Raw genomic sequence first — 14376 nt, 5'->3', positions numbered from 1 at the left:
TCACAGTAAAACTTTCATCGAAGACTTTACTGTAAAGATGTCCATTGTCCATTTCCCTTTTAAAACGCTGAAAGATCTGTTTTTTTTTTCTTTTTCCCTTCAGTCAAATTGTACTATTATTATTGCCATATTCCAATGATACATAATACATGCAATATCTTTCTACATTTCCTCTGTACTATAAATGCATTTAGTTAATAATGCATTCAGTATATTTATTAAATATTTTGACACTAAAAATATGGATATTCGAATATTTTTAGGAAATTCTTCACAAGTTTACGATGAAATCATAAACAGGTAGAAACAAATTTTATTGATATGTATCCAAAGAGCTTTGAAAATGATTGTGTATTTCAAAATGGAAATATTAAAATTAAACACAAAATACTTATGGTATGAGGATTTTAAATACCCACTATAGCAAAATATGATGATTCCCTTTTAAGTTTCAAGGTCTTTGAAATGTTTAATAATTTAGAGCTTATTGACACTAACGTATATTTGAAGATGAGTACTCGCACTCTGTCGCATGGATTCTAAAAGTAGTACACATAAATACTTGTTTAGGAAACCAGTATAAAGTTTCTTCATAATTAGTTAGAAAGCTATTTATGTCTCAGAAATTAATGACCTCAGATTTCCAGTTTTTACATTGCTTATAAATTAAGCAGTATCAATTTTTTATCTTAATCATTAATTTATTAATGACAAAAATATAAAAAATAAATATAATGTATGGGAACATATATTAACAGAAGCTATTTATGTCTTAGAAAAGTTACGCAGTGATGCCGAAATGAAAGAGAATAATGTACAAAGGGATTTTATGAGTGAAAATCGCATCTTTACCATTAAAATGTGTTAATTAAATTTTTTAATTTTCAAAAATTATTGAAATATTGCAATAATGAGGGAGCATTCTTTTCTGAAGTATTCCATTCGTTTGTGTAGTGAAAATAGCAATGTAATTCACGTTCTTTCAGATGTTGAAATGCAACTCAAATCTATTAGGGCAACGCTGCCATTGATATGTTTAATATTTTCAGTAATTAATTTATCGAAATTTACGCAGTAGTATATACTTTTAGCTGTGCGATGCCATTTTTATTATCATTATTATACTATTATTGATGATTTTACATACCAAATGCTGTGGAAATTAAATTGAAAGCAAAAGTAAAGTAAATTGTAAAATTTCATTTCAAATAATGATTAGAAAGTACTCCATGAAGGCGTTCTTCCCCTTAAGAAAAAAAGAAAAAGAAAGAAATTTCAAGATAAATTATGTTTAAAGTTTAATTTGAGCCATGCATTGCATAAAGATGACTATAAATATGTTTCTACAATTCAAAATATAAAAATATAAATTGAAATGTTTTAGATATAAATCTTAAAATGCCTGATCGTAGGCAAAAATGCCTTCCCCTTTCAAGTTTTATGTTATTCAATCTCTTTTTCTTTTTTTGTAACCTAATTTTTTTTAAATAAAGAAGTTTAATTATTTTAAATATGAACTATTGGTGAGCTATATTCGTGATAAAAATTAATTACAGAATTTTTTTTCTTTAACAAATCAATAGAAAAATAATTTGTTTTCCACTTCATGTCGAGGCCGTTACCTTGAGATTATTTTACCTAAAATTAGTTTGTAAATCTGTCTAAAAATGGCAGTACATATTCAGTGACATAGATAACTAGTCAAGCTAAGTTACTTGCCCCTTTAGGCAGCTTTACAAACTGATTGGGGGTAAAATAATCTCAAGGTAACAGATTTGACAGAAAGTGGGAGACAAATTATTTTTATTGATTAGCTAAATTTTATCTAAAAGTTTTCAGTTGATTTTTTTAAATTTTAAATTGTAAAAGTTTATTTATAGTCATTTTATGCAATGCATTGCTCAAAATAAATTTTAAATATTAATTTATCTTGAATTTTCTTTCTTTTTTTCTGGCACAACATATATGAACAAAATTTGAAAATTGGCCTGTTACTATTTTTGGGAAGAAGGGAAAGTATCTAAATTAAAATGAGGAATTAAGGGGCTATTACTAATTTGTTATACTCTTGATTTATATATTTTTTATCGTACATAATATATACATATTTTTACGAAATCTCCAGGCGCAGTAAGATGGCTTTCCCGCAAAGCAGTTTTAGGTTTGCCAAAAAATGGCAAGGGAATGCAGGGTTGCCACATTTGGCAAGGAATTGCCCATTTGGTGACAAAATGGGCAATATACCATGGACGGATGGAGAACCTTCTGGAACGAATTCTTACTGGTTTAGCCCAGAATGTTCTCAAGCACAAACCGAAAGCTATATAAACCCTGCTTGTCCCCAGTTAGTTAGAGTGTGCCTTATCTAGCGAGCTGATAGTCATTGAGCGAGTGTCTCGAAGTCTAGCGCCGAGTCGGTCGTCGAGTGCATCGAAGAGTCTCTTATTGTATTGCGGTTAGTGCATTGTCAAGAGAGTGTGTTAAGCTCCAAGAACGACTGAACCGAAGAGTCGCGAGCTGTGCTCTGTGTGTCATCGAGTGCATCGCAAGTTGTAGCATGGAGAGTCTCGAGAGTACGTGGAGTTCCGAGAATGACCGAGCAGAGTCGGGAGATGTACTGTGGTGCTTTGCAGTGAAGCTGTCTCCACCATTAATGCCTGACAGTGTGAAGGCTGTATCGCTGAATGTGTCAGTGTGTTTATAACAGTTCGACGACTGTAAAAGTGATTTTGGAGCTACTCCAGTTAATATTGCTAAATAAAGTGTGTTTCAATACTTCATCGAGTGTTATTGTTATTCACTCCAAATCTGCACGAATCCATGAAGAAAATAATGTGAACAACTGACGTCAGAAAAAAAGAGTAACAATATATTTATTCACCAAAAAACTCTTGTGTGTAATAAACATGGAATGGCACACAATGCGGCATTTTGCTCTTCCAAACTATCGAAAGAAATATCTGTATCCGCATCCTGAATTATTTTCATTATCTGATAAAAGATTTTTCTCATTCAGAATCAGATTCCTTGTTCAGAAAAATCTGATGTGTACACCATATGACTTCCTTGTATTGGAATGTTAAATTATACGCATTTTTTATTGCATTTCATTTAAACTTATTGGATTGAATTAAATCTACTTCGCCGACAGGGCATAAACCACAATAGAATAAATGCATCCTTTAAAATTCACTCTAGTATTTGTTTACCATAGTGACACTCTGGCACTAGATTCACTTAACAGTATTAATAATTATATAACAGTTAACTTATATAATAATTATATAATGAAAACTAAGTTAACTGTTATATAATCCAATAATTATATAACAGTTTACATATATATTTCATTCATATTATAACTCATAATGCGCAAAATTTATATCATTTAAAGAATAGAATTATCTAATCGTTGCCACATGTTCTGTTCAAATACCATAATAAAGCTAGAATGATGTATAAAAGAAATTAAGCAAAGAAAGCAAAAAAGAAACAGTTTTTCACAGACGATTGAGTATTTCTCATTCAATTAATTCAGTTCTCACTTCGCAAGAAGGCAAAAATACATAAAAACTCAAAATATCTATATTAAAAATTACGCAGTAAATCTTAAACACTTATTTCCTCGAAAAATTTCCAGAAAGGATTAAGCATGATTTAATTGGCAATAATAAATGAAGGCCTTATCTTTGTTGTTGGGAAGCTAAGTTTCTCTAGATTGGAAACAAATCCACTAGTCTGCTGTTTCAAATGTAAACAATCAATGGCCGCCATAAAAAAAAAGGCTTAGCGTCACTTAAACAACTTCAAAATTGTTGATAATTCTAAAAATATTGCATACAGATTTACTAAAGGCATAAAAACTTTAACCGGAAGATAAAAACAACATAATTCAATCATTTTTAAAGCAAAAAATGTACAATTTATCAACATATAAGAGTAAAGAAACTGAGGTCACTGAGCCGGGTAACAGAGTGGATATATATATAAAAATATTTATATACGTTTGGTGCGGCCGATTGCAACCAAAATACGAGGTGCACATCTACATATTATAGTAGTCCTATATACAAAATTTCAACGTTCTGAGGCTACTCGTTTTTGAGTTATGCGAGATACGTACGTACGTACATACGTTCGTACATAAGCCATGAAAAATTCTCTTCAGAATTAATTTTAAAGCAGTTTTATAATTTTTTTGAAGAGAGTATTTTATTCTGTCCTTACGTGCAGATATCACGCAAAAACATCGTTAAATTGCGTTCGATAGCGGTCAAAATGGATATTTTCGTTGAAATATGCTGCCTGAAACTTTTTGCAATTACAATACTTCCTTTTTACATCGTACAATGAAGTAAAAATAAGCTTTAGTTTTTTCTTTGATGCAGGAAATTATCTAGTAGTTCTTCCAAAGTATACTATGGAAAATCAAGTAATTTTCAAGTTCATGTCATTTGTGACACTGAAAATCGTCGAGTTATTTTGAAGAACAAGCCCACTTTGTCTGCACACATTGGAGCAGAAAAGTAATTTGTGAGTGGGACTCATTCATTATCATTTAGACAGAAATTTGTAATGCGAGCTATTGGTTTGTTGGCAGAGTGGAATGTGAGCTGTGCTTCAAAATCTCTGCTCACTTTAAAAACTAAACATTTTTAACTGCAAAAGGGTTAATAAATTTTTTCTAATCAATGGGAATTTAATTACGCTGATCAATAGCTTCTGCATATTTGGCTGTTGACTCTCATTCGTCATCAGTGCATTCGGCATTCATTAAAACTTCATCAATCCCCAGGGGGCCCATACTGACCCTTTAGGAACCACAGATCTGTACTTTCATTTCATCTGAAAATTAAGTAAAATAAATTTTTGTGATACTTATGTGTTAATGAAGAATGATGGGCTAATTTTAGCTGTAAATTGATACAATAAATTTTTCTTCGGTAGAAAATTTTCGGCAATGGCTTCTTTATGAACTCTGGGAATGGGAATCCATATAATTAAATTCATGGTTCACTTTGAAAAGCTGAAGATCTGTATTTTAAAATTCTCTTTCAAGTCAAAATAAATTATCGTTCCTTTTTTGATGTTTGCATTGATTGCATTTAGGAAAGGCCTGGACTTTTTAGTCGGACACCATAATGAAAGAGGTTTCTTTAGTTTCCCAGCAGATGTCACCGAAAATCCATTGAGGTGGCAGAACTTGGCTGACACTTTTTTCTTTGCGAAATTAGGCTTTCATCACTGTCTACAATTGAGCATTCACAAGCCTTTTTTTTTTCCCCCATGGTTTTGCATCTCATAGTTGCTCTGTAACAGTAGTATCAGCCATGTTGAGTTCTTCCATGCAATATTTAACATCATCATTTCTTCAGACTAGTAATAGATGAATATGATGGCAGCCTGCTTGCTACAAACTAGTTGCCGACTCGCATTACCACTGATTTCGTGTCTTTCAAACATTGCCGTGCACTCTTTGGTTCACTTGAATAAAACTTCATTTCATACAAATTAGAACATTGATAGTACTCAGCAATATATTGTTGTATTTTTCTGTATAATGTAGCATGAAAATCTAGAGAGACAATGCTCTGCTGGAAAAATAAGAATACAAGGGCAAGTCTACTTAACATTGAGCAAATGGCTATCTTGCCGCAATGATATTGGCGACTAATTGTGTCGCCAAATTTGGCGAGAAACCACCACAAGTCATCACACTTAATGACATTTTGGGACAGTCCATGTATCACTCTAATAGGTATTGTAATTGAATAACTGTAATTGATTTCATATGCAAGCGTAACCATACCCGGCCCTCTTGTGCTTTTCAGTAATTTCAAGAAGTACTGGACATTTCTTGGTGACTGGATGAAAACTAAATAAGACTGGAGAGAGCATCTGCTCTCAAGTGTTGTTAGTTGAGTGCGAGTTCAGGGTACTGAGATATCTCTGGGATAGTTTCACTGTTCAGATGCGTTTTGCATTGCGTTGTGTTCATAGTACTGAGATACCTCTGACTTAGCTTTGCTCTTCAGATGCATTTTGCATTGCATTGTATTAATGTTCTTAGTAGTTTGAAGTGCAATTACTGATTGTACTGTGTGATACTGTGAACAGCTGTACAAGTATTTGTGTGGAAAGTTCCAGAACTCTAAAGTTTTTCTTTTAATAAAATGAATTTTATCAACCTGTCATCAGACCTGCATGCATTTAATCTGTTATAAATTTGTATGTGTATTATACTTTTGTGGGAAACTAATAGTTTCGTGCTGTTTGTTTTGTAGATCTCATAGACCCATGATTGAATTATAAACTCCAGAAAAAAAAAAAAAAAATGTGTTCCGTAAACTGCAGCTTTGTAGGCATTCTTAAATCCTGCCAACACTGTATGGTTGCAGCAACAACTAATTTGTGTTGTAGTGTCAAAATTGACTACTGCTTGCTTTTTTGGTGAATTTTGGTTTTTTCCACTTTTACAGCCTACCAGCAGCCGAGCGGTAAAGTCGCTGAACACTGGTAGTTCGGTCCAAGGTTCGAATTCCGTGAACGGGCTGGCTGCATGGGCGATTTCGTGGTTTTCCCCATGTGTAACGTGTATACCAAGGTTCTTTAATATACTAAGGTTAGGCCAGGAACGGAAAAAGCGTGCCATTGGTTGCTGGTAGTGACGTCACCCGGGAGACAAGACGCATCAGCCGACGCTTCTGCTACATGATTTTGGTAATGGAAAAAATGTAAACTAAAGCAAAATGATCATTTTATATGTGGTAGATACACCGGAAATACCGGGTATATACTTTCCGATTAAGTATTTTGTTAAAGAAAATGTTTATTTTATGCACAGAATTCGTACGAATGCTGAAAATAATTGTAAACATTAAATTCTTTTCGTAAAGGAAAGCATTAGAAAATGAAAAACGATATTTAAGTTAATTAAGGGAAATAAATATTGTAAAACAAGGTATTTTTCAATATTTTTTCGTAGTATTGTTTGCACTAAATAAATCTTGTTAAACAGACTAAGACCATGGTAAAAACATAATCAAAAAGTATTATTCTATTTATTTTCATTGCTCATTCACGTTTTTTAATACAAATGAACTTTGACATTCCATGAGAAATATATGATCGTGATTTTCAGTTTAAATTGCATGTCTCAAGCAAAAATATATATAAAAAGATTTGACTTAACAAATTCATATTTAAATACCATAAAATTCTACAAATTTCTTAATATCCGTCATTATACTTTTAAATAGTCTACTTATCACATTCTTTTTAAAGTGAAAAGTCACTTCATACTGATTCACTTCAGATTTTAGCAGAAGTGCGTATATTTTCAGTATAATCTAAAAGTACTCTTATAATCCCTTACACTCCCAAGTTTTCTATATAACATTTATCCTGACGTGATTATTTGCTATAGTAAATAATCTTCGATATTGGCATCCTATTCTTCCTTCCATACATTAAAAATGGAACAATTAAAATACATTTTCTTACACATATATGCACAATAATAATAATAATAAACTTGCCCTACATCTTAGTTTCGGCCCACCAGCGGCCGAGCGGTAAAGTCGCTGAACACTGGTAGTTCGGTCCGAATCCCGCAAACTCGCTGGCTGCATGGGTGTTTTCGTGGTTTTCCTCATGCGTAACGTGTATACGAGCCAGTTTCCCTGAGAAAGTCCTCCACGAAGGCATCACACCTATTACGCAGATAGCCCTAGTGTGCTTTGCTATAATTAAATACACCACCACATCTTAATTTCAATTCAGCCTGTACACAAATTAAATATTTTTAATTACTAATGTATTTTTATCAGGTTGTTTCTTAAAATACTTTTGTTATACTCGAAATATGTGTTCAATATTGAATTATTTTTCTTTCTCTTATAATTAAAAACAAGTTATATGGAATCAAAATTAAAACATATGCAGCAGTTAAATGACACTGAACAGAATATCTTACTTACTCTTTCGCTATTTTTATTCTAGCATTATACACAGATTTGTTTTCCTTCAGGTTCAAGCATGTGTAAGTTATATCAATTAAATTACATCACACATACCTGTATGCATCAGTTAAATAACACTGAAGGAAATATGTCTCTCACTCATTCGATGTTTGCATCATAGTGTGGTCGAGAAATTGTTCTTTCCTCATGGTGAGGCATGTATCAGTTTACTTAGTTCGCAAAGCTTAACCCAGACGCTGCTTCAATACATAGAATTACGTTTGGGATGTAAAGAAAGTAACCAAAACATGTGAATGAAGTTGGATACGCGAATGTATTAACTAATCATTCAGGTACTCAGTATTGGTAAACATGACACCGAGTTTAAATATCTCACTGCGATGTAAGTCTCATACACAAAATGAAGATTATGATAAAAAATGATTTAAAATGAGAAATTTTTCAATTTAAATGTATAATAGCAGTAAAATGAAAAATAAATGTAAAATTACATCACAGTTATGTATGAAAACTACATAAATTCATTAAAAAAATAGTTATTTTATCTGGTTGTAAAGAGTGTTTTCTGCCAAAAAACGTATTAACGTATATAATTCTGACACAACGCTATAGCACAATTTGCCACTTCCGCCTAGGTATAATAGCAAATTAACAACACAAATCAAATCAAACTGTTGATGCAACGAAAGTAAACAAACGCCAAGAACTAACGCTGTCACCCACATGACGTCATGCGTATGTGGCATAACTTTCTCCCTGCACTGCGCATCGCTCTTGGGCCCCCCCTGGTGTATACGAGCCAGTTTTTCTTAAAAAGTCCTCCACGAAGGCATCCCTCCCCTTAGGCAGATAGCCCTAGTGTGCTTTGCCATAATTAAATAAACCAAACCCACTTTTACATCTAAGTACCATTTTTATAACATTGTTAAATACTAAATAGTGTCTTGTAGAAAAACATAAAATTTTTCAGTTACCATATTTAATTTGATGCAGAAACAAAAAATGATTGTATTATGTTTGTTGTTACAAGGGGAATTAAAAGTTAAATTTTAATAGGAATCCCATATTATTTATAATAGTTTTCTTGCCAATAATTTTCATCTAGTCATTTCATTTTATTTTTTGAGAAACATAATTCGTAAAAAGCAAAATACACTAACATTTATTTTTCTGGTAGGAACATTTTTATGCATTTTTTTATCAAATTATCCATTTAATTTTTTTTTCATATATAAGAATGAATACTTTTAATTGTATTTACTCATTGATTTGTTTTAGGTTTTCATAGAAGTATTGCCAACCAGTCAGAATCGGCCATGCCCCGTCGAAACGTAATACATGTGCACTTTGTGAACCGCCCTTTTAGAAATAATCTCAGCAATAACAATCAACAAAATCCTATAATCTATATGAGGGATAATTTATTCCATGAACTATTCATCCGATTTGCATTGTTTTATGGCCGAATATTTTCCCAGACTGAGATGAAGATCATCGAAATGATATTTTTGACTATGGTATGTGTGATATTATTATTATTATTTAGAACTGACTGTGATATGTGTTATATTATTATTGTTTAGGTATTATTGTTTGTTCCAAAGTACTCATATTAAATTGGAAATTTTGCCACAATACTTGCCACTTATTAAAATCACCTGTGTATGAGGTGTGACACACACACGCACAAAAAAAAAAAAAAAAAAAAAGAGACTTAAGTGTGGAGCTTAAAAACAGTGTGTTGGCAACAACTGTTTTGGTGACATCAAGCCACACACCCCTCTATCCATGTGGCCAGTTTCGGCTTAACCGACCATGCCAGTTGGGGGTGCTGTATCATTGAGTGAACATGTGCACTGCATTGTGCCAGAAAAATGGGAAAAACCGAACAGCAAATCAACATCTTGTTTCATCAAGTTTCTTGTGAAACTTAAGAAATTAGTCACAGAGGAAACATTTCAAATGTTAAGCAAGGCTTGTGGAGATGAAACTTTTTCTCTTGCACATGTGTTTGAATGGCATAAGTGGTTTTTAGGGAAAAGGGATAGTGTGGAAGATGATAAATGTGCTGCTGGTAGCCCCTTTGGACGCCCAGCACGTACATCATGATTGAATGGGTTTCTAGTGGTCAGACTGTTAATCAACACTACTATGTTGAAGTACTAAAAAGACTTCGTGAAAAAATTAGGAAATAAAAGGCCACAATTGTGGAAGGATGGATGGCAGTTGCACTAGGACAGTGCACCTGCTCACGTGGCCCTATCTGTCAAGCAGTTTCTGACCAGTAGAAACATTACTGTGATAGGACATCCTCCTTATTCACCTGATTTGGCTCCATGCGATTTTTTTTATTTATTTCCTAAAGTTAAATCTTACTTAAGGGGAACCCATTTTACGTCAGCTGAAGAGGTTCAGGCAAAAATGGAGAATCTCCTGAAAGACATTTTATGTTTCATTGCTGTCCCTGTAAAACTTCTTTTATCCAATTACCAGCTGCACGATGATTCGCTTCTTCCTTCTTACCATGTGCCAATTGTGTTTTAGCAAATTAGCAAATTTTAGCAAATTTCCTTGTGTTTAGCAAATTAGTGAAAAAGGCTCTAGGAATACTAATATCTTTTAGCTTTATAGTTTGAAACCATTCTAAGAAAAGCAGTGATTTTTTGCTTTTCCTTGAGACATTTGCATTGTTTCATTAGCTTTGCATAATGCTGTTTGGGAAATTCTTTCTTTAAATGTAGTTTTTCTCTGGTTGCAATTACCAAGAACACTAAATTTTTTTAGAAACCTATCCTTTTCTTTCGGGTTTAAAAGTTTTTGCGGGACATTTTGACGTGTTACAAGTTAAGCACTTCTTCCAGTGATTTTTTCCAATTTAAAATTACTTTTCTAGCTAGCAAATAGACCACCTCATGATAGCATGATCAATGCTTTCCTTGCTTTTTCTTTAGTCTCATTCTTAGTGCATATGAAAATTTCATGAAAACTTTCTAATAACTTCTTGTGACCGTAAAATATCTATCCCAAAGGAAAGATTTGGAATGCAGAAACCTTAAAAGATAGTGTGCAAAAGTTGCATTTCTACCTCTTACCAGCTGGTATTCAAGAAGGAACTCTTCCCCATTCATAATGTCTGTAAATGACTGTTTTTGTAAACCCTAAGGTAAGGAAAGTCTGCCCCTCTGAAGTCCTGTGGGGACAAAAAAGTTTGAGAACAATTTTTCAAAGGTATAGGGACTGGGGGATATGAAAATTTTGGTTAAATATGTTTCATTGGAGCTCTACATATTTGAACGATAAACTGCAGTCGTTAAATGGATGAGCTACAAAAAACTTTGATAGATACAAGTAGGATATTTTGGCATTGAGAATCAGTCTTTTGGTAGTTGGAAGTTTAATAAATAGCAGTTTTTGGATTCATAAATATTCATTTGTTTTGGTTCCTGGAAATTTGAACATAATAAGTTGCTGAGTTTATTAAACAGTGAGTTTAATAAGTGACAAGTCCTGTATAATCATTTTAATTAATCCAGCTAGTATTATTTTATCCAAATACCAGCTGCATGATAATTCGCTTTTTCTTTCTTACCATGTGCCAGTTGATATAAAATACTTTACATGGGCATAACCAGCTCATATGGGGGGGGGGGTGTGTGCCCACTATGACTCCTATGGCTATACTGTTCTTCTACCTATTACAGTAACTTCAAGTATATGTGTAATTATTACGTGACAAATATATTATGTTAATGACAGTTAACATAAATCATAATTATATTACAAATTTTATTAATAATAAAATTATGTAATGTAATTATGGATGTAATGTATTTACTTATTGTATTTATCATTATTACCTTACAAACGTATTAAATGCATAACTCAGTATTTTGGTTTTTCACCTTAACCACTTTAAACTTCATGCGTTAATGCCAAAGAACTGCGCTCTTCAGTCATAGTATCTCGATTATAATTTTGTAACCTTTTCAAAGTATTTACGGAACGTTCACATTCGCAAGATGTTATCGACAGTGTAGCTGCTCTGGGCAAAAGCACATAAATATTTGGGAAAAAGTTTTTATTCGAAGCTTTTATAGCCAAAGCTGGTGTGTCTGGGAGCTTTGCTTTGGGAATAGACATAAAATGCCATTGCCAACATTTCATCTCTTTTCTTTTAGAAGTGTTGCGGATAGGATAAACATCTTTATATGTCAACTTCAACTCACTGACAGCAATTTCATTTACATGTTCAATGCAAACTGATGGTAGTATGCAAAACAAGGACAATTCAGTCTTTTTTCCAAATTTGAAAATTAAGATTTTGAAAGCTGGTCAAGTTAAAGGATTGTTAAAATATAGTCTTGTAGTAATTAAACACAGAATCAAAATAAGCATTATTTCGATAGACTTGCTTTCGAATGATGCGTGGTATTTTAAGCTCTACATGTAATCTTTCACACATTTCCACAGCATGGTCAAAAATATTCTCAAAACTCTTTTCTACATTTTCACGCCGCCGCCCGGACAGTAAAGTGGTTAGAAGAACCGACTGCGATAACAAAAGGCCCGAATTCAAATCCCGGAGAAGGCATGGTTGTAACACTCCGTCCCTTCATAGGCGGCAAAGATGGCCTACCTATTAGGTTCCTCCATAATAAAGTGACCACTGCTTCTGGTCTTAGTAGTGGCCAAGCCGAAGTCGGCTAAGATCACGCCAGTGGGGGGGAGAGTCACGCTCAGAAATATAAAACTCAGTTATTTCCCGAACCATTGTATGGGCTTCCATGATATCAAAAGCTCTTCTAAGTGAGATACATAATGTGTTAAGAATGTTACAATGAAAGCAGATTAAATGATTGAATTCAGCAGAACCATAGCGTCTTGTTTACATTTCGTACTTCATTGCTTATGGAGTACACAATGTGTTTTAGAGCTTCAATGATATCGAAAAAGCTTTGATAAAAATGCTAGTGCGCCCTATGCCGCATGGCTCATCTTGTCCGGCAAAGGTCTAATAATATTTTTTGTCGACGTAAATCATGATGCATTCTGATTGACAGTTTGACTAAGAATATCAAGACTGTTTAAAAAAAAATTCAATTGGTTCAGCATATTGTGAATTTCTTTGCATGAGTGTATGATTATGAAATTCAGGCAATGAGAAGTGCGATGCACATGGATTGCTTTTGGAGCGAAAGCTTTAATCCAAATATTGAACTCTAACTTTTTTGATGGCATGTTACCTGCTCCATCATAACTTTGATCTCTAATGTTGCTAGCATCTAACCCGAATTTTGAAATTATTGAAATTATAAAGGATGAAATAAATTCTCCTGCAATCTTACCTAGGATAAAGAAATTCTAAGAACTATTCTATGATATTGTTTTGACTTTCGACAATCTTGTACACAATGATAAAGTTTCCACATTATTTGAAGTGACTTTGTAGAGACATTAGGATTTTTTTGGAAGCAAGAGAAGTGAAAAATGAGTAACGCCTTCGCCGGGAACCGACCCATGAACCTCTAGAATATGTGTCCAGCGTGGAGATCACCACACCAAGATGACACGCTAATAAGGCGGGAGAAATAACTTATATACTCCATCTTTTAAAGGGCGACTGGAGTCTTTAGGGGACACCCAGCGAAATCCTGAGTGTGGAGAATCATCACCCCCACCCTTTTTGTTCGGGCACCACTCTAGAGACATTAGGATTTTTTTTTGGAAGCAAGAGAAGTAAAAATTAGCAACGCCTTCGACGGAATCGAACCGCGGACCTCTGGAATATGCGCCCAGCGTGCAGACCACCACACCAAGAAGGCGGGAGAAATACCTTCATCAGCTATAATGGAATAAAATTTTTGACGAAGGTCTTTAAAAATATAGAATCAATTCTTGACAAAAATATGAGTGTAAAAGTTTAGGTTATTCTAGATGATTACGGTAAAGGCATTTTCTCAGGGTTAACTGCCTAAGGAATAGGATGCCTTCGTGGAGGATTCTCTAATAGTAACTGGATCGTATTCACGTTATACATGGAGAAAACTGAGAAAAACCCATGCCTCAGCCATTCAGATCCTCGTAATTTCAACCCCGATGAAAATAACTAGTGTTCAGCAATTTTATTCATGAGCGTAAAATCATTCATAATGAAATTCACGACGTGTGAAGCTTGAAACTCTGTTTTGTTGAGTGATACAAAAGTAAAATGTGGGGAAAACTGAAGTTACATGTTTTACATAAATAAATCGTTAATTTTTAATTTTTAAGGAAGCATCTCCTGCACTTTCCGAACTACATAATGTGTTTGAAAAACAAATATTTATTTTTTTTCGTAATTTCTTTTGCATTATTAATTGATGGAATGTTCTCGACTTGTTTTGCTTTTATTTAA

At 33.4% G+C, this 14376-nt stretch overlaps 1 protein-coding gene across 4 annotated transcripts in view; it reads left to right on the top strand.

Moving 5' to 3' along the window:
- LOC118179889 (membralin-like) overlaps positions 1 to 14376 on the top strand; it is a 146199-nt gene that overhangs the window by 21675 nt on the left and 110148 nt on the right. For 3 of the 4 annotated variants that reach the window (XM_085820109.1, XM_085820107.1, XM_085820122.1), the window contains exon 2: positions 9261 to 9499. In XM_085820109.1, coding sequence (XP_085676235.1) covers positions 9299 to 9499 — 201 coding nt within the window. In that variant the 5' untranslated portion in view covers positions 9261 to 9298. Of the gene's footprint in view, positions 1 to 6493; positions 6721 to 9260; positions 9500 to 14376 lie in introns of those variants that run through there. The other variant, XM_085820115.1, reaches the window with a different exon arrangement.

Source organism: Stegodyphus dumicola, chromosome 1 (assembly GCF_044657685.1).
Source record: "Stegodyphus dumicola isolate Sdum_Otavi_A_Nest chromosome 1, ASM4465768v1".
Taxonomy (NCBI): domain Eukaryota; kingdom Metazoa; phylum Arthropoda; class Arachnida; order Araneae; family Eresidae; genus Stegodyphus; species Stegodyphus dumicola.
The sequence above is the reverse complement of the archived record's forward strand: the minus strand, read 5'-3'. Positions and strand labels throughout refer to the sequence as shown.